Source organism: Helianthus annuus, chromosome 7 (genome assembly GCF_002127325.2).
Source record: "Helianthus annuus cultivar XRQ/B chromosome 7, HanXRQr2.0-SUNRISE, whole genome shotgun sequence".
NCBI classification, from domain to species: domain Eukaryota; kingdom Viridiplantae; phylum Streptophyta; class Magnoliopsida; order Asterales; family Asteraceae; genus Helianthus; species Helianthus annuus.
Window position 1 is genome coordinate 71,859,326 of NC_035439.2, and position 25,919 is coordinate 71,885,244.

General features: G+C 39.6%; 1 protein-coding gene across 1 annotated transcript; it reads right to left on the minus strand.

The window, feature by feature from the left end:
- Positions 1-609: 609 nt before the first annotated feature.
- On the minus strand, positions 610-1,834 carry LOC110909950 (protein EXORDIUM-like 7). The gene has a single exon (XM_022154676.2). It carries the CDS (start codon positions 1,740-1,742, stop codon positions 747-749), a length of 996 nt encoding a protein of 331 aa, XP_022010368.1. The 5' UTR covers positions 1,743-1,834; the 3' UTR covers positions 610-746.
- Between the last annotated feature and the right edge of the window lie 24,085 nt (positions 1,835-25,919).

Genomic DNA, 25,919 nt, shown 5'->3' on the forward strand with positions numbered 1-25,919 from the left:
CAAGGGACCATTTTGGCTATTAACTCCACAAAATATAAATGCAACTCAATCTCAAATGAGTCTGGTACTAGAATGAAACATTTTGATTTACAAAATAACAAGAAAGGTACCATCCGTCATGTAATCATAACGTACTGTCGGTGGAAATGGGAGATATATGCCACGTAATATAAAATAATCTATCCAAATAAAATTAATGACGAAGCTTAAGATTTCCGACTCGGGGGTCAAAATCACCGGACCTAAAAACTTCTTAAAAAATCAGGGAGTCGAAAACGTATATACCCAAAAATTTCTATACGAAAACTATATACTTTCCACTACTGAGCGAAAAGTTCGGGAGTCGGACGCCCCTCCCGCCCCTTAAAAGCTTCCCCATGAAGAAAATAACTATAGTAAGTTAAGATTGGGGAAAGTTTGTCGTAAATTTGTAATCCAACCAAGGAAACAATAGTTATATCTGTGTGATATCTATAGTAAGTTAAGATTGGGGAAAGTTTGTAAATCTCACGTAAGCTAAGTAGAAAAATGTTATAATAATATATTTAAAGCTTAAATAATACACAAATCATTTTGTTAGAAGGTGAACACAAGATATTAATCCTATAACTCGTTCACCTAAAAACAAAAAACAAAATATTGGGATTCAGATATATACTAAACATAATTTTTTAATGATATGAAAAACTAGAATTCATATGAAATGATATCTTAATGGCAAGTTAAACTATGAAAGAAGACAAGTATCAATGTATTGCATTGGGTCCAAAGCAACTCTTTCTCACAGGGTCCCAAACCCATTGCACAAGAAACCTTCTTCCTTTCACACCATTTAAATTATATCCATTTCCCATTCTGTCCTTGTAAACTTGACCCACATACCCGCCACCCGCACCCGACCCGTATGTCCCTAGGCACATATCCGCAATCTCATCCGGGGCGCTTGGGTCATCCCCTGCATACCAAGCATTCACGAGCGGGTTGGTTGACACCTCTGCGAGCTCGTGAGCAATCACACTTATCATTCCATCAGTCCCTAAATCCCCATTTGGTGCACCCATGATGCCTTTGTGGGCACCTGGTGTGCCTGAGTATTTGGGCCACGCAAATGGGTAGGCACAAACACCGGGACATTGTGTCCCGCTATGGCCTACCCATGCATATGGCAGTGTGACACCCACTATGGATGGAAATGTAAAGTAGTGAAATCCGCACACTGCCCTACAAAAATCTTGGACTTGAACATCTGATGATGTCAACACAAGGTACAAACCGTTTTTGTAGTTAAGGGGTAACGATCGATACTTTACACTAAGCGAGTTCTTAATCACTGATTGGATCGATAAGCGGCTGAGGTACTTTCCTTGAGAGTATCCCGAGTCTATGAACTCGCCTGCGAGACTAATGCTATTAGTGATGTTGGCTCCGGTTTGATCGGTGTAGAGACGGACGGTGCGCCACCAATCAGAAACCGAAGGAGAGGGAGAGGATGAAGATGAGAGGGAATATAAGAAGTCTTTGATGGTGGATTGGTGATTAGGGTTCCAATGGCCATACCAAATGATATAGAGGTTGATAGGAGAAGTGAGAATAGGACCCATGTGGTATTCAAGATCTAACAGATTAGAAGAGCCCTCATACTTTTTAGATCCTTTGAATTGATTGCTTTGAGCATTTGAGATTGTTGCAAGAAATGAGAAGAGTATGAAACATACATGCAGAAAATGACTCATATCTTGCATTGGTTTTGGTTTTGGTTTTGGTTTGTTTCACAGAGTTATATAAGTGCACAAGAAAGCTTTTAGGGCTTACCCCATAATTATACTATAAGTTTGACAATAATATTTATTTAAACAGGATGATGAAAGCTGGAAGAGGTTGATTGTTGTGAGTGGTTGGATTTGTCTTTTTACTTGATTGTTGTGTTTGGACATTGCATTATGCATTCACATGCTTCACTCAGCTACTATAAATGGGTTGTTTAAATAGAATATTTTGTTTATTAACTATTTTAAACAATTTTTTATCTCAATTGTTTCAATTTTTTATCTCTATTGTTATGACATAAATAATTAGTATTAAGCTATCTATTCAACAAAAATGCTATAATGTTATTAAAAAAATAATGGAAAAACTATATATCAAATACATGAACGATTTTTTTTTATTAAATAGATGATTCAAGATTCTTTGTGAGAAAATATCCCAAAAGTTGAGATAAAGTATTTGTCCTTGATTGAAGGGACAATCAATTTATACATAGGTTAGGTGGTCAAAACACTACAATCATTTTTAAATTTTTTCCTAGGAACGGAAAAACATTTATAAAAGCGATACCTTCTTTCTATACTAATAGAGTTTTCACATTACAAAATAAATATTTCTTAGCATGATTATGAATTTATGATGTCAATTTGATTGTCTTTATATTAAGAAAGGAATTAGTTGATATATCATCAAGGAGTGAATATATCTAACTTTACTTTATATGTATTTTTTTTATTGTATAACGCAAGTAACTTAAAGAAGTGCCGTATAAAGTGAGATAACATATCCGGGCTTTCTTATAGATTTCAAAAGCGTTATATTAAAGTTGTAGCAAATCTTTTTGTTACTAAATAGAAAAACGATTTTTTATCTATACGAGGAGATCATATGAAAAATGTAACCGATTCTTTGGGCCAGTGCCATCTGCCGAGAGTTTCGGAAGTTATGTATTTGTCATAAAGTTGGGATGTAGCAATGATGATACTTTCGTGACTTTGTATTGGGGTAAGAAAGGATGTGATTGCCTTTTGGTGTAGTCTCCACTTAACCTTTATGTTCTAGCCTTTTGTTTCCCTCATAACTTTTTTCTTACCTTTGACCAAGGACTCATCTTTAATCATGTATTTGAATCGTGTAAATTCAATTAAATTATGTTATATAAGTTATAGATTTAATATCACCAACAACTTTAGCATTTATTGTAACCAACAAAAAAATTACTTTTAGACCATCTGTTAGATAGTCAAGCCTCATAAGACTCCAAAAAAATTGGTTATATAACAAATGACAAAATATATAAGAGAGAAAGTTATATAACTTTAGTGTGTAGTGAAAATGGGGTTATATAACCCCTTCAATTATAGATATATATGCATGTATATATATACGTGTGTGAGAGAGCAACCATTGTGTCAGGCGCTATACATATCACGGGGTGAATTATAAAGCCTCCATAGGGCAGGCCATAATGGTGTTTCAAGGCGCCATGAGGGTTTATGTGTGGGAAGGGCGCCATATCCATCCCCACTACGGAAGACCTTAGAGGTACATGGGTGGTCATCACACTCCATCATATAATCACACCCAATGATCATATGACACCTCATTTTATCACATTTCACTTTATTACACTTGTAATGGTTATCACATTCTATCACTCACTTTTTTAATGACACATCATTTCATCACATTTTATTTAATCAAAATAAAATATGTAAGACAAATAAATAAAAAATGCATTAAACATAAATGACCGTTTGCGACTTGGGTTGGCATGTTGGAGTGAGAGAAGTGTTGTGGATATAGTGAAAACGGCTATGTGGGTATCGGTTCGTCCTGTAAACGAAACTTACCCGGTTCGCCCAAATTAGCACGAACATGCGGCCGAAAGTTTTTCTTCGTACGCTTTTTTACTTGAGCCTTCCATAAAGTTTTTTTTTTTGTTGAAAATTGGGTGTTGTGGTGTGTATTTTTAGAGATAAAGTGTGTATAATATAAAATTGGTAAATGTTAGATGTATATATAGGGTGAGGTTCGGTTACAAAGTCCATTTTTCCTACAAAATGTACAAATTCGTAAAACACCACAATTTCAGCCATAAAACACACTCAAAACCCACAAATAACAGAGTGACGATCACTAAAACACAGTATCCAAACCCTAACAGTCTATAAAAACTTCAAACACACCATCGTAGAACTATGAATATAAAACACAACATGATAATCAACATAAAACACACTAATGTTAGTCATTCGCTAATCAAAGCCTTATCATCCAAAACACAACATAAACCCACAAATATGGCGTTTTAGTAATCTTCACTTTTTTATTTGTGGGTTTTGAGTGTGTTTTATTGCTAAAATTGTGGTGTTTTACGACTTTGTACACTTTGTACACTTTGTAGGAAAAATGGACTTTGTAGCCAAGTCCCACCCTATATATATATATATAGGGCTAGGATCATATGAGAAGAAGTAGGCTATTTGATGTAGGTCCCCTTGATGTATGGATCTTCACAGAATTGTCAATCTAATCAAGAGTGCGGAATCCTCTTGATCAGAATATCACCGAAACAAGTAGAAGAACAGAAACAGCAATTCAATCAAACCGGGTTTTTATTGATTATCTATCAATACTGATTACAATCAATCCAAAACCCTAACCCTCACAATTTCGTCCAAGCTCTCACTCTCACGAAATTCTGTCTCTCAAAATTCTGTTCTGGCTGATTAACTGATTAACCTAAACCCTAAAGCCTAACCTTGTTTATATAACACAAGGTTTACTAATTGGACTAGGGTTCCTACATGGGCAAGGCCCAAATCGTCCCCCCTAGATCCAATTGGGTTTAGTTTAGCCCAAACTCAGTTATGTCACTAATACAAAGCTAAACCCGCTAACCGTTTATCGTTAAACTAATTACAAGATATCCAAAGACCAAATCTAAGCTGTTGTCACAAATATGCACCAACAAACTCCCCCTTGACAATAGCTTCATAAAAACTTTGTCTTCGGTCTTCTTGCAATCTTCAAGTAATCTTGCACTGTCTTTGGTCTTTGGATAGCTTCAGCTTCAATAGCTTCTGTCAGCAACAGACTCCCCCTAAGCTGATGCATCCAATCACCAAATCTTCAAAACATTAGCACTTGAGTAAACTCCAGTTTAGTATTTGCAAAGCAATCTTCAAACTCTTCAATCTTTGTCTGCAATATAGAAATGAGGTTTTACCATGCATCCAATCAAACTCTCATCTTCACACTTCACAGCAATTTCTCAGCAACAAACTGCTTCAATCTGTATACTATAAAACAAACATCTCGAGAAACCATAAGAATTTTTCAACAAGGTTAAATAAATTATTATTTTTCAAGAGATAGTTAAACTGTATCACAGATTAAGCTTTTTCAACTTATCACCAACACGCAAAACTTTTTGTCCAACACAGAAGAACCTGTCTGATTGAAAATTTTGAACTCACTTTCTAACACCGTCTCCCCCTATCAGTAACAATTCGTCCACGAATAACAGTTTTCCGTACGTTAAGAATTTTAAACAGAAAAAAAAAACAAAACACTATTTTTGGATTTTTATAATTTTCTGAAAGCAAGTAAATACAAAAGCAATAAACACTCTATTTTTGTGAGAATCACTGGTAAGAAGATCATATCAGCACAATCAAACTGTTTCACACAATTAGATTATTCTTTGTTTAATTTTTAGTGAAAAGCAGTTCAAGACGATTACCAGTATTTTTGTCCACTTAAACAAAATGCATGAACATTTCAAGTACCATTACCGTATGATACGTTAAGGTAATTTTATTTACTGATATACTAGTGTGTCCCACTTCAGGATGTACCCCCGCGATCAAGGTATGCACAAAGATTCATCGTAGTAGGTGAGTATACTAATGTCATCCTTTAAGATATCCTGACTGTATCTAGGTCTGCTTATAATCTGTTTTATCATGTTTTAATTGCTTAACTATGAACACCCAAATAAATACAAATCAAATCCTGGAAATATAAACAACACACTCTATCATGCAAGTATCTTCCCTACCACATATTTCACAAGTCCAATCCAGAGTTCTGAAATCTTAACTGGGAATAGGTTGAGAAGAGAACAGAATAGATCTTTAGTAGAGATGGTATAATATACAGATCAAATGAGATTTTCTCAGATTGATATAGGTTTCTTGGGTTTCTTTTGGGCACTTGAGGGCCTCTTTCGGGTGTATTAGATCTATAGCGCGACAACGTACAGCTAGGTCAGCATGTATCTGGATGCAGCAGAAGCTGTCGTTGCCTAGCACCTCCAGGTCAGCATATATCTGGATGCAGCAGAGGAGGTACATGACTTTTTTCAGAGAATATTTCAGAATCAGATCAAAATTGTGTGTATCGGGACACATATAGACATTCAAATAGAAATGAGCTAATTCCAAGTGACTTTCTTTCTTGGGGTCATGTACAATTTTAGTTCTGAACAGACAGACATCCAAGATATCCCAGATGAAATAGCAGTATAAAGACCCAAAACTTCAGATTTTGGCAATCTATCAACGCAAGAATTAAGGTCATTAAACCATACACCACTAATGTGTTCCCCACTCATATTTAGTTCATTTAAGTTTATATCACATTGGTAAGTTGATTATTTCATGCTTTTTGCCTACTGGTACATCATATAATGAAGCTGCTATCACACTTAAGCAATTTATTTTCAATTTCAGTGTGACAGTATAACTTGCTGATGTACTATCATTTCTTCTTTTTCACACAGTGAAATCTCATTTTTGATTTTTCTAATTTTTTTTATGTTTTTGATTTTTCAATTTTTTTTATTTTTAAGAAAAGCAGTAAACTATTTACAAAAATTCTTATGAAAAACCAGTTATTCAGGATTCCTCATCCCGTTGAGTTCGACTAAATGTTCAAAGCGAGCCCTATCAAATGCTTTAGTATAAAGATCTGCCAGGTTATCTTCTGTGTCGACTCAGCACTTTGAACTTCAATTTAAATCATTTAATATACATATATATCAACAATCTCACATCCCCCGTCCTGTGCCTGAAGCAGCCACTATCAACATAAGTTGATAATCCTCCTTAGCAGCTCCTGCACACACCAACTAGAAATTTAGTTAGATTGGGGGACCCAAGCCTTAATGGTCTTGGGTCGTCCAAATTCACCAACCACCGGAACATCCATCCAATATCCATTACTCCTAACTGGAGTCTTGGATCTTAGACCTGTTGGATTTTGATTTTGATTTCCACTAGGTCTTTGGTCCTGAGGGTTCCTATATACATTTGGACAATTTGACCTTTGGAAATTTTGATTTTGAAACCTTGAATTTTGATTCCAAGAAGCTTGATTGTTATAATTTCTAAAGCCAATGTTATAAAAAGTTCGACCACCATTATTCTGGTATCGATTTTGATATTGACTTTGGCCTCTGAAATTATTTGAATTAAAATTGTTCATTCTAGGTGAACTGCTTCTAGGTCTCTGATATCTGCCTGGTGGAGATCTAGGCTGAAATCTTTGTTGATTTCTTTGAAAACGTGGAACTTGTGGAGTTCCTGTTCCAGCCTTATCTACGCCAACAGCAACATTCTGTGGTTGCTTAGGAGCAGATTTCTTTGGAGAATTTGAACCTTTCTCCTCACTATCACCACTCCTCACTGGTAATTTCCCTCTCTATTTGTCACTCATTTGTGCTTCATTATTTTTGTTAGGACAGTAGCTGGCTACATGTCCCTTTATGTGACACCGGAAGCACGATCTCCTTTTCAAAGACTTCTTTGCTGGAGTCTCTGAGGTAGATCCCTTATCTGATGGTGATGATGCCTTGGAAGAATTTTGTTCAGTTTGCTTTAATGATATTTCTTTGTTTTTATTTTTAGCAAACTCTACATTTGATTCTTTTTCAATAACAGCGGTTTCATTTTTCATATCACTCCCTTGAACAAAATCAATCTTTTTAACAAAAGTTTGATTTTTGCCCTTTGGAGGTGAATTATGCTTTTTGAAATGTTCCCTGTTATTGTTCTTCTTAGCATCATCGCTCTCAGACCCTTCACCTTGACTTGATGTAGATGCGAAACTACTTGGTGCAGTTGACATATAGGCTGCTAGCTCATCTTCATCAGGCAGGAAAGAATAGTCATGACTAAGAGGAGGTGGGACTTCATTAAAGCCCTGGAAGCCCACAGTGGTCTTGTCATTACTTTTCTTTAACCTACCCATCATGTGTTTCATAACAAAAGACGAATCTCTGAATTGACTTAATTTCTGTTCAAGTTCAACAATTTTGAGTTGAGCATCTGACAACTCTTTGTTTTTATCAGAAATCTCTTTTGTTTTTTCAGCCATCATTTCGTGAGCTAAGTCTATTACTTGAAGTTTTTCGTTTAATTTGCATGTTAAGGCTTCGATTTCATTTTCATAACCTTTTATCTTCTTCAAATATAGAGATTCATTTCTTTTAGCAAAAAAATTTGACTCTTTTATGCTAGACATCTCGCTCACCAGACTTTGATTTTGAGTTGACAACCTGTCAACCTCACCCTGTAGTTCACGACACCTCAAACACACAGAATTAGAATGTACCTCTTTCTCATGAACTTCTGTAGTTTCATCAGCAACATCCTTTTCAGCTTCACTCTCCTTCTCTAGTTCAGCATCCACCTTTTCTTCAGCATTTTTCACTTCAGATTCAGCATCACTCACAGTAGTTTCAGCCTCATCAACTGGCACTATCTCTGCCATGAATGCCTGAGTGGCACATTCATTTCCCTGATATCGCTTTTGTAATGCATCCCACATATCCTTTGAATTTGTGTACTTTTTGAAGGTATGCTTGATGCTATCAGGTAACGACATCTTTATTGCAGTCAAGACTCTCTTTTCAGCTTCATACATTTTCTTATCAGCCTCTTGCATGTTCGCATAATCTGTTCTACGTGGTCTGCCCTCAAAATCATGTACTGGGTTTATGTACCCATCTTCAATACATGTCCACATGCGTGCATCCTGAGATTCAATGAAGGATTTGAAACTGTCCTTCCATGTAAGATAGTTCTTCACCTTCATCATCTTAGGAGCATTCAAAGTCTTCATGTTCGACATTTTTAACGTAACAGACTGATAAAACCGTACAAAATTTTTCCGAAAAAAGTGGTTACCAAATTACACCGTTAGAATCGTCTCCAAAAGACGAATCCAATGATATATAATGTCAAAAACCGAATTCGTCAAACGAGTTCAATGATATATAATGTCAAAAACCAAAAACAGTGGTTACCAAATTACATCGTACAATTTTTTTTTTTTTGGTCCTAAAAATCAACCGTGTTCAATGGTGCAAACGGTTTCGTCAAACGAGCTATGGATCACTTTCTATTCCCGAAAACGTTAATTTTTCCTTACGCTTGCCAAAAAATCTTCCACCTTTTTAATTTTGCTAGATTTTAATTCCTCTAGCTAATTTTGCTAGCAAACCAAGTTAATTTCACTGTGTCACGCTAATTATGCTGGCAAATCAAATTAATTTCGCTGTGTCACGCTAATTTTGCTGGCAAACCAAGTTAATTTCGCTGGTAGAGGAATTATAATTATGCTAGATACCAATTGTAGGTCCCCTTGATGTATGGATCTTCACAGAATTGTCAATCTAATCAAGAGTGCGGAATCCTCTTGATCAGAATATCACCGAAACAAGTAGAAGAACAGAAACAGCAATTCAATCAAACCGGGTTTTTATTGATTATCTATCAATACTGATTACAATCAATCCAAAACCCTAACCCTCACAATTTCGTCCAAGCTCTCACTCTCACGAAATTCTGTCTCTCAAAATTCTGTTCTGGCTGATTAACTGATTAACCTAAACCCTAAAGCCTAACCTTGTTTATATAACACAAGGTTTACTAATTGGACTAGGGTTTCCTACATGGGCAAGGCCCAAATCGTCCCCCCTAGATCCAATTGGGTTTAGTTTAGCCCAAACTCAGTTATGTCACTAATACAAAGCTAAACCCACTAACCGTTTATCGTTAAACTAATTACAAGATATCCAAAGACCAAATCTAAGCTGTTGTCACAAATATGCACCAACATTTGAGAAACTTGAGAAGAAATCTGGACCACACATTTTTCCTAAGCTTTTCGTAATATACACATATGTATAGTGTAAAATTGACTATATACATATATGTATATTGAATTATACACATATGTATATAGTCGGTCGTAATCTATACATATGTGTATATTACGAAAAGCTTAGAAAAATGTGTGGTCCAGATTTCTTCTCAAGTTTCTCAAATAGGGTGCTCTTCTCTTAAGATCCCTACCACATTATATATATATATATATAGAAAAAATATATCGTACATTAGGGGCTTAACGTACTTCACGTACAACAATGTGCATGATTTGTTCTATAACATGCGTGATTAATGTTTTTAATATGCGTGATTATTATGTTTCAACATGCGTGATTTTGGATTTTTGAATTATAACATGCGTGATTTTAAAATGAACGTGCGTAATTACCTGTCGTACGTGATGTACGTTAAGCCGTAATGTACGTTAACCTTCCTCTCTCTCTATATATACATATATTTTAAAGGGGGCCCAATGGATATATAACCGTTGAATGGCTATATTCTCAAACCAACTACCCACCATCACACCGTTATAACCATCACCCACACATGATCTATCACTCGTGATACACACCTTGCGGCAGTGTATCACATATCATCACCCATCACTTGCCCACCCGAGTACCCTTATTGTAACTACAAAAAAAAAACCCTTTACTTTAAGGGTATATGAGGTGGTCACCACTCATCACACTTCATTATACCATCACTCCCAATTGACACCTTATTCTATCACATTTTACTCTAACACATTTGCAATGGTCATCAAGTTCCATAACTCACTTTTTTTTTACCCAATCACAATTTAACATTTCAACGTCATCATCAAACCTACACAGACAACACAAACACGAACCATCATCCATGACTTACACCTATCACGCTGCCAACCCAAGCACCCTAAAAGATAAATATAATGACTTAAAGTATCATTGAATGTGTAATAGACATGAGCACCCTAAAGATAAATATAATGTAATGACTTAAATTATCCATGAATGTGTAATAGACATGTTAAAATCATAAATAATCATTAGAAAAAGGCTTGATGTCTTGTCACCATATTTATTGGGCCGCAAATGTTCGTAAGAACAAGTTAAAAGGTGATGTTGATTGTACCGTTTATGTAGCGTAAGGAAAAATAAATATGTTTGGTTAGTCAAGTTAATGTAATTACCCATTATATAAATTACTAGGTTAGAGTCCGTGTGTACACGCGGTTTAACAAATAAAATTACTTTAAATTTGTTAAGATTTAATCAAAATTAAATGAAAATAAATTCAATATAAATAAAACAAACGATCGGTGATCAATCTACAATTTAATAAGATACAAAACAACAAAGCACATTTGTTTTTAACCTCTTGGCTTAGTAAGTAACTCGATGTCGGGTTTCCGCGCATCTGAAAGAGCCAAGGGGCTGGCGGTCGAGTAGTCAACCTTGGCCACAACGGATTGAACGGTAAAAAAAGAAAACACATATAACTTTATATTCAAAACAGTTTAAATAAAATAAAGGCAAAAATTTCCTTAACAAATGATAAATGAACAAAAAAGACTACAAATTTCCTTAACAAAGGATATAAGACAACTATTCTATTTTTGGGCAGCCTGTTTTTGAGCATATGAGTTTGAATTCCTGTGTTGAAAAGTATTATACTTTGTGGTGCAATGGATTTTCAGTTTTTGAGAAGCCTTTTTTTGAGCATACGAGTATGGATTATGTGTTTGGAGAGTACTAAACTTTTTGGTGCAAGGGTTTTCATAAGACATTAATGCTTATTGTCCCTTATAGTTGACATTTGCCTGCTGTAAGTGCTGAACACTGTCACACCCCCAAAATCCACCCGCGGATAACACCCGCTTCGGGGGCGTGACTGACCAGGATCCAGCCACCAATTATACTAAGCATTGGTTAATATTAAAGTAATACTTACTAACCATAAGGTTAGCAAACATCAAGTTCAGAGTTTAAGGTTTCAAGTTTAAAACAGTAACAAGTAGCGGAAGCATAATTAAATAGTTTTAAACAGTGTTCATGAGGTAAGCATAATAAATGCCCAACACACGGGCAGACGACCACTACACATCCCAAGTAGCTGCTCCAGTCACTGGCCACCTGCAAAGCATGCAGTAAAGGGGTCAACAATAATGCTGAGTGAGTTCACTAGTTGTCCAGTTTTAATTACCAAAAACTTGTTTCACTAGTTAATTTATCCGTTTATACATGCCATGGGGAGCTACCCCAAAAGTTAGCGACTAAACTGTTTTTCCAATACCGAACACTAGGTAACCGTTTGCGTTTCCGCAGGATGCCCCGATGTCAATGTTCTATCATCATTGACGGATGCCTGAGTACATTAGTTCACGACCGATCCCATACCATGGCACGGTGTGAGGCTGGTAAAACCTAAATAGCGCTATCAACTAATAACCCGTTCGCCTGGCACCGGCGACTAATCGGTATTATGTAGTAGGGACTTGAGTGATAGAGTCGCGTTTAGTGCCGTTAGTTGCAATCCGTATAAACAGTAATTAACTAAAAAGGTTTCCCAATACAAGGGAAGATAAAGTAAGTTGTTTCCCAATAACTAGGGAAGGAGTGTAGACGGTATCCCCTTTACAAGGGGATAGGGTTGTTTTAGTCTCGTGTCCCAAACCACCGGGACGCATGCTTTTAAGTTGTGAACTCACCTTGGGTTGCTCGGTATGACACGTTACTTGGTTAAATATGTTGGTCACCACGTCCTAGCATGGTTACCAAGTATGGGTCAAGTTGGGTACAAGTAAACACGTATAAAACACTTATGACAATACAGAAAGCAGTCACGTATAACATGCAATATACAAACAGTGGGGTATTGGGCCTAAACAGTTACACAAGCAATCCAGTTAACAGACAATCCAGCAAGTATATCGGCCCAATGACAGTCCAGTCGAGACGGAGGTGTCTCGCAACCAAGGTTGCGACTCGCAACCGAGGTCTCGGTTCGTCATGCTTTGGTTGCGACTCGCAATCAGAGATTCCGACTCGCAACCGGCAGTTCCGACAAAGTAGTTGTGGTTACGACTCGCAATCGGATCGATACGCGTTGATTACGACTCGCAACCGGGCGGTCTCGACAAATCTTGGTGCGGTCTCGAGTAGCAACCAAAGGTTGCGACTCGCAACCGTGATTACGGGCACAAGAAGACCTTCTAGAACCTGCAAACCGTACTATCCAATGATATTGCAATTTCATGAAATCAGGTTGTACTATGCCACTAAAACATGTTTTCTTGTCTAACCTTTGTCTAAAATGGATCAAACAAGGCATTTTCAAATATTCATGAGACATTCATCTTGTTCATCATTATTCAAGCAACATTCAACAACACTCATCATCATTAACCCAAATACTATGCCTAAAACCCACTAACCAAAATCTTATATTTCTCGGACAACATCAAAACACACAAACAAGTTATCAAAACAACATTTTATCATGAAAATCCTAAGAATCAATTCTAAACCAAACCGATTCATATGGTGTCACACATATGCAAACCGATTTTCATGAGCATCATACGTCAATGGTTTGCGTCATTTTTAGCCACAAAAATGTCATGAACACATTAGCAACTTATCCGAAACTAGAAACATGTTAGCCGATTATTCATTTTACACACAAAACCACATCACCAAGTATACAACTACACTAGCTAAATTATGTCCTTCATGCTATCATCTAACAATCAACAAATATTTTAAAGACACTAACCGGTTGGTGAGGTTCAAGGGTGAGTATGAAACTTCTAACGGGTGTGTGTGTTGATCCGAGAGCTCCTAGTGGTCACCGATTTGATCCGAGAAGAAGGAGATGAGAAGAGGTGATCTTGGTTGCTTAGGGTTTTAGGGTTTTAGTGAGAGAGATGAGAGGAGGGTGTTAGAGTGTAGTGAGTGTTGTAAAAATGGATAAGGGAGGGGTGGGTTGGTTTATATAAGGTTCCGAATGGGCTTAGGGGGTTTCCGGGTTGGGTTCAATTCCTACAAGGCCAAGGCCTAGTCGGCCCATTACTAATGTTCACTCGAGACCGTGGTCTCGAGTCGGGTTGCTTGTGGTTTCGGCTCATGTGTATTACACGCACACATATATATATATACATATCTAAATACACCAACACGTAGATACACATAACATGTAACACGAAGTTCACGGGTTTTCATTTAATAAATATACACACGTAAGTTACATCGAAGGATTGTTCGGGAAAGTCCGAAGTGTCACATTATCCCCAAGTTTTAGGAACTTTCGTCCCGAAAGTTAAGGCAGCCACTGTCAAGCCAGTGTAAGTGAAAGCGTTTCAACGGGGTGTCACATCATCCCCCCGTTAGTTTGGAATTTCGTCCCGAAATTCGTTCGTAGCTTCAGTGCTGGGGTTTTCGTTTGGGAACAACTGGGGATACTTGTGCTTCATCTGGTCTTCCCGCTCCCAGGTATACTCTGGGCCACGTCGCGAGTTCCAACGAACTCGTACAAGAGGTATCTGGCTACGTTTGAGGGTTTTGATCACTCGATCCGTGATCTCGATTGGTTCCTCAGTAAAGTGTAGCTGTTCGTCAATCGTCAGTTCCTTAAAAGGAATCACAAGTGTTTCATCCGACAAACACTTCTTCAGGTTGGATACATGAAAGACGTTATGTACCGCACTCAGCTCTTCAGGCAGGTTCAATCTGTAAGCGACCTTACCGATCTTCTCGGTAATTTCGAATGGTCCGATATATCGCGGATTAAGCTTGCCCCGTTTACCAAAGCGAACCACACCCTTCCAGGGTGAGACTTTAAGTAGAACCCGGTCACCGACCTGGAATTCCAATGGTTTCCTACGCTTATCAGCGTAGCTCTTCTGACGGTCACGAGCTGCCGCCATGCGTTGTCTGATCTGGGCAATCTTTTCCGTTGTATCTACCACCATCTCTGGGCCCGTGATTTGACTATCACCGATTTCCGCCCAGCAGAGGGGTGACCGGCATTTACGACCGTACAATGCCTCAAAAGGTGCTGCCTGAATACTGGTGTGATAGCTGTTGTTGTATGAGAATTCTACTAACGGTAGATGCTTCTCCCAGTTCTTACCAAAATCGATCACACACGCTCTAAGCATGTCTTCTAGAGTTTGGATGGTGCGTTCGGACTGTCCATCCGTTTGCGGGTGATAAGCAGTGCTCATATCCAAACGTGAGCCAAAGCATTTGTGCATAGCTTGCCACAATTCTGAAGTAAATCGAGCGTCTCGGTCTGAAATAATCGAGGTTGGCACTCCGTGCCTCGAAACTACTTCCTTTAAGTAAATCTCTGCCAGGGTAGAAAACTTGTCTGTTTCCTTAATAGCCAGAAAGTGTGCGGACTTGGTTAGTCGATCCACTATTACCCAAATAGCATCATTTCCGCGTTGAGATCTAGGTAGCCCTGTAACAAAATCCATGGAAATTTGCTCCCATTTCCATTTCGGGATTTCTGGTTGTTGGAGTAGACCTGCTGGCTTCTGGTATTCTGTCTTGACTCTCGCGCAAGTCAAACATTTGCCGACGTACGTCGCTATGTGGGCCTTCATACCAGGCCACCAATATGTAGTCCTCAAATCGTGGTACATCTTGTCCGAACCAGGATGTACTGAGTAGCGGGACTTGTGGGCTTCGTCCATCACGAGTTCACGTAAACCTCCAAGGAGTGGAACCCAGATGCGTCCTGTTACATAGTAAGCACCATCTTCTTTCTGTTCTAGTTGCTGTCTCGACCCTCGCAGAGACTCAGCCCTGATGTTATCCGGCTTCAATGCTTCAACCTGAGCATTTCGAATCTGAGTAGGGAGGTTAGACTGGATGGTAAGTTGCAGTGCTCGCACGCGCTTTGGTATAGTGTCCTTTCGGCTGAGGGCGTCTGCCACGACATTGGCCTTGCCCGGATGGTATTTGATGGCGCATTCGTAGTCATTCAAGAGTTCGACCCATCGACGTTGTCGCATGTTCAATTCCTTTTGCCTAAAGATATGCTCGAGACTCCTGTGATCGGTGTAAATAGTGCACTTGGTACCGTACAGGTAATGTCTCCATATCTTAAGAGCAAAGATCACTGCTCCCAGTTCCAAGTCGTGCGTCGTGTAGTTCTTTTCATGCGTCTTGAGTTGTCGAGAGGCATAGGCAATGACTTTCTCGCGTTGCATTAGCACGCAACCGAGCCCATGAATAGACGCATCGCAGTAAACCACAAAGTCGTCAGTGCCTTCAGGTAACGAGAGAATAGGAGCGCTACAGAGGTTATCCTTAAGCCTCTGAAAAGCAGATTCCTGTGCTGCATTCCACTTGTAGGCGACGCCTTTCTGAGTGAGTGTTGTGAGAGGTTGTGCAATCTTTGAGAATCCCTGAATGAATCTGCGGTAGTAGCCTGCTAAACCCAAGAATTGACGAACTTCAGTGGGGGTCTTAGGTGTAGGCCAGTTCTTTATCGATTCGATCTTAGCTGGGTCGACATGAATTCCGTCCTTATTAACTACATGGCCGAGGAAATGGACTTCTCGAAGCCAGAAGTCACATTTAGAGAATTTGGCGTACAGTTGCTCGTTGCGAAGGAGTTCGAGGATAAGGCGTAGGTGCTGTTCATGCTCTTCTTGACTTTTCGAATAAATCAAGATGTCGTCGATAAACACGATCACGAATTTGTCGAGGTAAGGCTTACATACGCGGTTCATAAGATCCATGAACACTGCAGGTGCGTTGGTCATTCCAAAAGGCATAACGAGGAACTCGTAATGACCATAACGAGTCCTGAACGCAGTCTTGGAAATATCTTCGTTACGAACTCTCAGCTGATGATAGCCTGATCGCAGGTCAATCTTTGAATAGTAGCTCGATCCTTGCAACTGATCGAATAGGTCGTCGATGCGCGGGAGAGGGTAACGATTCTTGATGGTAACCTTGTTCAGCTCACGATAGTCGATGCACATTCGGAATGTGCCATCCTTCTTCTTGACAAAGAGTACTGGTGCTCCCCAGGGTGATGAACTGGGACGGATAAATCCTTTATCCAATAGTTCTTGCAGTTGCGTGGAGAGTTCCTTCAGTTCTGCAGGAGCTAGACGGTACGGTGTACGAGCTATGGGTGCTGCTCCAGGAGCTAGCTCGATTTGGAATTCGACCTGACGATGGGGTGGGAGTCCAGGTAGTTCCTCAGGGAATACCTCGGGATAGTCGCGTACTACAGGAAAATCTTCAATCCCCTTTTCCTTTTCATGAGTATTGGTGACGAGTGCTAGGATGGCGGTGTGCCCTTTTTGCAAACACTTCTGGCTTTTAGAAGCGAGATAATGCCTGTGACTTCTCCACCTTTGTTGCCTTGAACGATGAGGGGCTGACCAGAACGACGAGGTATACGAACTGCTTTCTCTTGACAGAGGATCTCAGCGCGATGTTTGGATAACCAATCCATACCAATGACGACGTCGAAGCTTCCAAGTTTAACAGGGAAAAGATCGATACTAAACGTATTGCCAGACAATTCTAGGGTGCAGTCGTGGATTACATGCGTGGCCTCGATGTTCGTACCATTAGCTATCTCGACGATGTGCTTAGAACTTAATAATGCAGGCGAGTGCTTAAGTTTCTTACTAATGCGAAGGGATACATAACTGGCATCGGCACCGGAATCAAATAACACAGAAACATAACGATCATCAAGTAGGAACTTACCCGCCACGACGTTGGGATCGTTCCTAGCTTCTCCAGCTCCAATCACGAAAGCTCTGCCCCTTGCATTTCCAGCATTGTTATTCTGCTCATTGTTCCCAGCTCCCTGGTTGTTGTTGCGATTCTGATTCAGTTCAGGGCAATCCTTTCGCATGTGCCCTGTTGCCCCGCATTTAAAACATGCTCTGTTGTTTCCCTGCTGCTGTTGCTGTTGGGGTTGTTGCTGATTCTGCCTTGCCGGGAACTGACTTCTACAATCCTTTGCTTCGTGCCCCATCTTGTGGCATCGCTGACACTGACCCTTGTTGCACGCCCCATTGTGGTGCCTGTTACACTTGTTGCACTTAGGGTAGTTTCCCCGGTAGCCACCCTGTTGTTGATTGCCCTTGCTGTTGTCAGTTTTCCTTTGCTGAGCTGGGGCTTGAGTAGGGTTAGCATCCTTGCCCTGATTTCCATCCCACTTTCGTTTGCCATCACTAGAACTTCCTTCCGCAGCACTGATCCTTTTGGGCAACCTGCCCTCTTCCACAGCCTGATCCGTGAGTTTGTGAGCAAGTCGAACGATCGGCTGAATGGTAGTGTGGTTAGCTGAAGTTACATGGCTTCGAATTTCTGGAGCCAGACCCTTGATGTACAGTTCGATTCTTCGATACATAGGTCGAGACATGTTTGGACAAAGAGCAGCATAGTCGTTGGACAGCTTGGTGTAGGTCTCAATCTCTGACCCAACCATCTTGAGTTCATAGTACTCGTTCTCCAGCTTGTGGATGTCGTCCCTGTGACAGTACTCTTCCTTGATCATATCCTTGAAATCTTCCCATGCAGTAGCGTTTGCAGTCTCCAAACCAAGCATTTGAATTTGCGCCTTCCACCATGAAAGTGCGCTTCCCTCTAGAGTACCAGTAGCAAACTTCACCCAATTAGCAGTTGGGCATTCACAGACAGCAAAAACAGCTTCGACCTTCTCAATCCAGTGCAGAAGGCCTATGGCACCCTCCGTGCCATTGAAAGGAAGAGGCTTGCAATCCATAAAGGTCTTGAAGGTACAAACACGTGGTTGCACAGGTGCAGGCTGACCTGTCGTGAGGAGTGAAGCGAAATAGGTTTAGAGGCGAAAAGACGATGTGGCGGTAGGATCTAAACATCCTAAGACAACGAGTTTACCTATAGGGTGAGCTGCGAAAGCTGCAGCCACAGTGTTGAGCAGGCTAGTGAACTGAGCCGGGGTCATGTTGACGTTTCCTCGTCCGCGTCCACTCATTGTCTTCATAACCAGAAAACATAGTATGAGTGCGTGATAGCGAGAATAAGATAGAAGAGAGAAGATGTATCTATCTAATCAGGCAACTAGTACGTATAGTAAAGCAGAGAGCATAAGACAAGTAAGCAAGTAACTATGGGTCCGAGCTATGAGGTCAGATAAGTCGAGCCTTGTACTTGGAGTGTAGTGTCGTCACGAGTCACGGGTTATAGTCTGGTTTTTCTCAAAAAGATTCTTCCCCTTTTTAAAACCAAGTTCACTATAACCAATGGCTCTGATACCAATCTGTCACACCCCCAAAATCCACCCGCGGATAACACCCGCTTCGGGGGCGTGACTGACCAGGATCCAGCCACCAATTATACTAAGCATTGGTTAATATTAAAGTAATACTTACTAACCATAAGGTTAGCAAACATCAAGTTCAGAGTTTAAGGTTTCAAGTTTAAAACAGTAACAAGTAGCGGAAGCATAATTAAATAGTTTTAAACAGTGTTCATGAGGTAAGCATAATAAATGCCCAACACACGGGCAGACGACCACTACACATCCCAAGTAGCTGCTCCAGTCACTGGCCACCTGCAAAGCATGCAGTAAAGGGGTCAACAATAATGCTGAGTGAGTTCACTAGTTGTCCAGTTTTAATTACCAAAAACTTGTTTCACTAGTTAATTTATCCGTTTATACATGCCATGGGGAGCTACCCCAAAAGTTAGCGACTAAACTGTTTTTCCAATACCGAACACTAGGTAACCGTTTGCGTTTCCGCAGGATGCCCCGATGTCAATGTTCTATCATCATTGACGGATGCCTGAGTACATTAGTTCACGACCGATCCCATACCATGGCACGGTGTGAGGCTGGTAAAACCTAAATAGCGCTATCAACTAATAACCCGTTCGCCTGGCACCGGCGACTAATCGGTATTATGTAGTAGGGACTTGAGTGATAGAGTCGCGTTTAGTGCCGTTAGTTGCAATCCGTATAAACAGTAATTAACTAAAAAGGTTTCCCAATACAAGGGAAGATAAAGTAAGTTGTTTCCCAATAACTAGGGAAGGAGTGTAGACGGTATCCCCTTTACAAGGGGATAGGGTTGTTTTAGTCTCGTGTCCCAAACCACCGGGACGCATGCTTTTAAGTTGTGAACTCACCTTGGGTTGCTCGGTATGACACGTTACTTGGTTAAATATGTTGGTCACCACGTCCTAGCATGGTTACCAAGTATGGGTCAAGTTGGGTACAAGTAAACACGTATAAAACACTTATGACAATACAGAAAGCAGTCACGTATAACATGCAATATACAAACAGTGGGGTATTGGGCCTAAACAGTTACACAAGCAATCCAGTTAACAGACAATCCAGCAAGTATATCGGCCCAATGACAGTCCAGTCGAGACGGAGGTGTCTCGCAACCAAGGTTGCGACTCGCAACCGAGGTCTCGGTTCGTCATGCTTTGGTTGCGACTCGCAATCAGAGATTCCGACTCGCAACCGGCAGTTCCGACAAAGTAGTTGTGGTTACGACTCGCAATCGGATCGATACGCGTTGATTACGACTCGCAACCGGGCGGTCTCGACAAATCTTGGTGCGGTCTCGAGTAGCAACCAAAGGTTGCGACTCGCAACCGTGATTACGGGCACAAGAAGACCTTCTAGAACCTGCAAACCGTACTATCCAATGATATTGCAATTTCATGAAATCAGGTTGTACTATGCCACTAAAACATGTTTTCTTGTCTAACCTTTGTCTAAAATGGATCAAACAAGGCATTTTCAAATATTCATGAGACATTCATCTTGTTCATCATTATTCAAGCAACATTCAACAACACTCATCATCATTAACCCAAATACTATGCCTAAAACCCACTAACCAAAATCTTATATTTCTCGGACAACATCAAAACACACAAACAAGTTATCAAAACAACATTTTATCATGAAAATCCTAAGAATCAATTCTAAACCAAACCGATTCATATGGTGTCACACATATGCAAACCGATTTTCATGAGCATCATACGTCAATGGTTTGCGTCATTTTTAGCCACAAAAATGTCATGAACACATTAGCAACTTATCCGAAACTAGAAACATGTTAGCCGATTATTCATTTTACACACAAAACCACATCACCAAGTATACAACTACACTAGCTAAATTATGTCCTTCATGCTATCATCTAACAATCAACAAATATTTTAAAGACACTAACCGGTTGGTGAGGTTCAAGGGTGAGTATGAAACTTCTAACGGGTGTGTGTGTTGATCCGAGAGCTCCTAGTGGTCACCGATTTGATCCGAGAAGAAGGAGATGAGAAGAGGTGATCTTGGTTGCTTAGGGTTTTAGGGTTTTAGTGAGAGAGATGAGAGGAGGGTGTTAGAGTGTAGTGAGTGTTGTAAAAATGGATAAGGGAGGGGTGGGTTGGTTTATATAAGGTTCCGAATGGGCTTAGGGGGTTTCCGGGTTGGGTTCAATTCCTACAAGGCCAAGGCCTAGTCGGCCCATTACTAATGTTCACTCGAGACCGTGGTCTCGAGTCGGGTTGCTTGTGGTTTCGGCTCATGTGTATTACACGCACACATATATATATATACATATCTAAATACACCAACACGTAGATACACATAACATGTAACACGAAGTTCACGGGTTTTCATTTAATAAATATACACACGTAAGTTACATCGAAGGATTGTTCGGGAAAGTCCGAAGTGTCACAAACACTGCTTCCTGGTGTGTCATTGTTCATTTCAGCTTTTTGACCTTTGTCTTTTGTTGTCATATGTGTTGATTGGTGAATTCGTTGTTTGATTCGAACAACCTTATAAAATATACAATATGAATTTCAAGAAATGAAAGAAAAGAATAAACAAAAAAGTGAAACAAAGACTTGATTTTAATGCTTACAATCGTGCAACGCTCGATTTCACTTAAAGTTGTAAAATGAGATGATTAGCGATATCTTTTAATGATTATGTGAAACTATTCAATGCGAATCAAATTAGGGGTGTTCATGGTCCAGTTCGGCTGGTTCTGACAAAAAATCTAGGTTGAACTACTAACTATGGTTTTGGATAACGACGACAAACCAAACCAAACCAAACCAAACCAGCTGGGTTGAGTGGATTGGCCGAACCAGCCGGTCTTACCGGTTTAATGGTTTGGTTTAAGAGTTACATATTCATGTATTGACGGCTAACCTTTGTTAAAACTTTTGAATTCTTGATTGAGGCACTGCGTCCCTCATAGATCAGCAATTGAGCAATTAACCATCAAAACAACAGAAGTTGATATGTGTTCAGCTTAGCAAAATTGTTTAGAATACACCAGTGAGCTAATTAAATGCACCATGAGATCAGCAACATCAGAAGCATAAGTAACATGTTACATGTTCAGATCTGATTATATGAATATTTACAAACCTCCCAGTTGGACCAGTTAAAATAAAAGTAAAGACAATTTTCATAAATTAGTAGTGTACTGATATCTAATGTGCTAATTTCAATATGACGACTCTCAAAGTCAAAATTATGTTTTATTATTAAATAAAGTTTACACCGGCCTTTATTTGGATTCATAACAAATTTCATTTTCTTGTGTAGTTATTTATTTACAATAAAGTTACCTATAATCAATAATCATATCGGTTTCAGATATCAAACACAAAGTAAGAAAAGTAAAAGTTAGCTGAGTGAGGAATTACCTTCATGGAAAAAGACTTTTCTTTTGTTTCTTAATGAAGAACTTCTCCATGGAAGATGAGTTATGCATGTTGCTCATATATCTTACTCTTTTAAACATACATTTTAATTCTCCTAGTTCGTCAGGGCCGTCAGACAGCTTTTAGGCATCCTACAACCTTAAAGGTGTAACTTTTTGATATTTTTTCACATACAAACAATGTTAATCAAATCAAACCAAATAGCATTCCGACGAACACAAACAATAATCAACAAACAATGTTAATCAAATCAAACCAAATAGCATTACACTTCAACCATTTGAAATTAAAGAAAAAATGTTGAAGACAAACAAACCTGACGGAGGTTCATTGTAGGGTTGAAGAGGGATAATGGATCTGAATTGTTTATTATTCATCTTCTCATCCGACCAACATTATTCCGTGCGAATTTGTTTCAGGGATTGAAGATATTGATTACTAAAACAAATAAGATCCGTGAATCGGAATAAAAAACACAATAACATAAACATACACATCTCATATATACATACCATTTTGTAGGAAGTTTTGAATCCGGTAATCCGGCGCCGGAGCTTGACGACGGCGTGTGTGGATTCATCGGCGTAGCATGAATACTATTCATAACTAATAATGAAAACAACACGACAAAGATGAAGATGAAGATCAGATTAGGGTTTGATGACGGTTTTTTGAGTTACAGATGGAAATGATGATTTTGAAGGGAGAATGAGTTGTCAAATGTATGACTGTTCTATACTCTGCCCAAAAATTAAAGAAACTAAACTTGATAATGAGAAAATAGGGTAACAGGTGTCTTGGGATGAGTAAAGGAAATTCAAAAATTGAATGCACACATGTGGTCGCTCAAAAATTCATTTGCCGCCCAAAAGTCTATTGCTTTAGGTTTTAAAAAGAAAAAAGAAAAAAATCCATGAAATGACACATGGGATATGAAGATGGGAGAACTTGACAAGTAGGAAAGAGAGAAAGGTGGTTGCTTGTGGTGTTGACACCTCAGCTCAAACCACTTTGATTTATTATATTAGTAAGATAAGATTTCATTTTTTTTAAATTCATTTCATCCACCGTCTTTTTTTTTTCATTACATTCCCCCTCTCACCCTTCATCACCACCACCACTCCCAGCCGCCACCAACCGCTGCCGCCACCACTGCCACCGCCACCCTCTGCCACCAACCATTGCCCGCTCTAGCATCGACCACTTCCACCTACCATCGGCGCCACCGCCGACCACCACCACCACCGCCGCCGCCACCCATCGCCGCTACCGCCGACAACCGCCACCCATCGTACTTCGCCACCGACCACTAGGGAGACAGATATGAACGATCTTCTCTTTATAGAGAATTTCAGCTCGGTGTTTGGACAACCAATCCATACCGACGACTATAACAAAGCTACCAAGAGTAACGGGAAGGAGGTCAATGTCAAACACTTGACCTAGAAGATTGAGTTTGCACCCGGTATGAACATGAGATGCTTTAATCGGCTTACCGTCAACCAATTCTACGATGTGCTTAGTTTCGAGTGGTCTTAGGGTCGATCCTAACCGTCTATTGAATTTCAAGGGCACTTAACTTCAATCGGCACTAGAATCGAATAAAAAAGAAATGAAAGATTGTTCACAGAAAAATTATCAGTCACAACATTGTTATTATTCCTGGCATCACCCGTGCTAATCGTGAATGCTCTCCCACGAGCACCATTTCCACCGTTGTTGTTATTGTTGGGATTGTTGTTGCGATTCCTGGTGTTATTGTTGTTGTTGTTGTTTTCGTTGTTGTTGGCATTCTTGTTTAACTGTGGGCAATCCTTCTTGAGGTGGCCCTCACTTCCACACTAAAAGCACCCCTTTCGATTACCTTGATGCTGCTGTGGCTGTTGCCTCTGTTGCTGTTGCTGCTGCTGCTATTGCTGTTGGTGTTGTTGTTGCTGCTGTTGTTTCGGGAACGGAGCTCTACAATATTTCGCCATATGGCCCACTTTTTCACACCTCTGACACGCTCGAGTGTACTGCCCATGATGATGGTAGTTACACTTGTTACACTTCGGTTGTTTGGCCGCGCATGAGCCCTGATTCTGATTGGTGCCTTGGTTCTGATTTGCAGAAGAAGACTGGTTGTAGTTGTGGTTATTGTGGTTGTTGTCGGCCCTCTTCTGTTGTTGGCTGGAGCTAGAGGCCTTGTCTGAGTTATTCCACTTGCGCTTGTTGTTAGTAATCAGGGCTATCATGGCACCACGCTCTGGTAGTGTACCACGTTCAACTTCTTGTTCATTAGTCTTGTGAGCCAAACGAATAATCCATGGTAAGTTGTCAAGATTAGCAGAATAATCCATGGTAAGTTGTGAAAAGAGTATAGACTAAACATTCGGTGTTTCGATAACTAACTCAGAAACATTTTGCACTGACACAAAACATTCCCAGTCGATCACCAGACGTTCAGTTAAGTGTTCAAGCAACACTCAATATCGTCCAGGTTTATAAGGATTCATTAATCAACAAATACATAACTCGGTATTCACCATACTTGACAAGTAAACCCGGGCACTTCAGTAATCCAGAAATATCATTAGTTCAGGGTATACATATAGAAACTCAGAACCCTATAATAATAAACCGAACCACATATCAAGCCCATAAATCTCATTCTTTTATATATATTAATTTCGAAATTTCAGAACCTTTACATATTATATACTTGACTCGGTTTGGAACAATAGGCCCACATGGAAGTTCTATTAAATTTAGCCCACAATACGTTTCTTAAAAACTTATTCGCATATTCCTCTAATATTTAATCCGGGCCTACTGTAATGCAGGAGCACATATAATAATGTTGAACTCATGAAATTTGGACCATGTGCATATTAATTAAAGCCGGCCCTAAATGTTCTTTTATAACAAGTCAGCCCACATGAAAACCTCGGCCCACATGCAAAGTTAATTAAGTTCGGAACATAAGCATGTTATCAAACCCGGACTCCCACCAATTAAAATGATAAAAACAGAAGCTTATACCCACTAAATGAAAACTCAGAACATTTATACTTAAACCCGGACCAAAGAAAGAAACCCTAACCCTCCCTTTGATTTAATCCAAGCTCGAACCTATTGATGAATATACAAACCCGACCCCCTTTTGAAATAATAAAGTCGGACATCATGGAATTGAAACCCTGACACTTTTATTATGATCAAATTCGGAAAACTCTTTTTACAAAAACCCTGAACATCGTGTACAAAAACCCTAAAC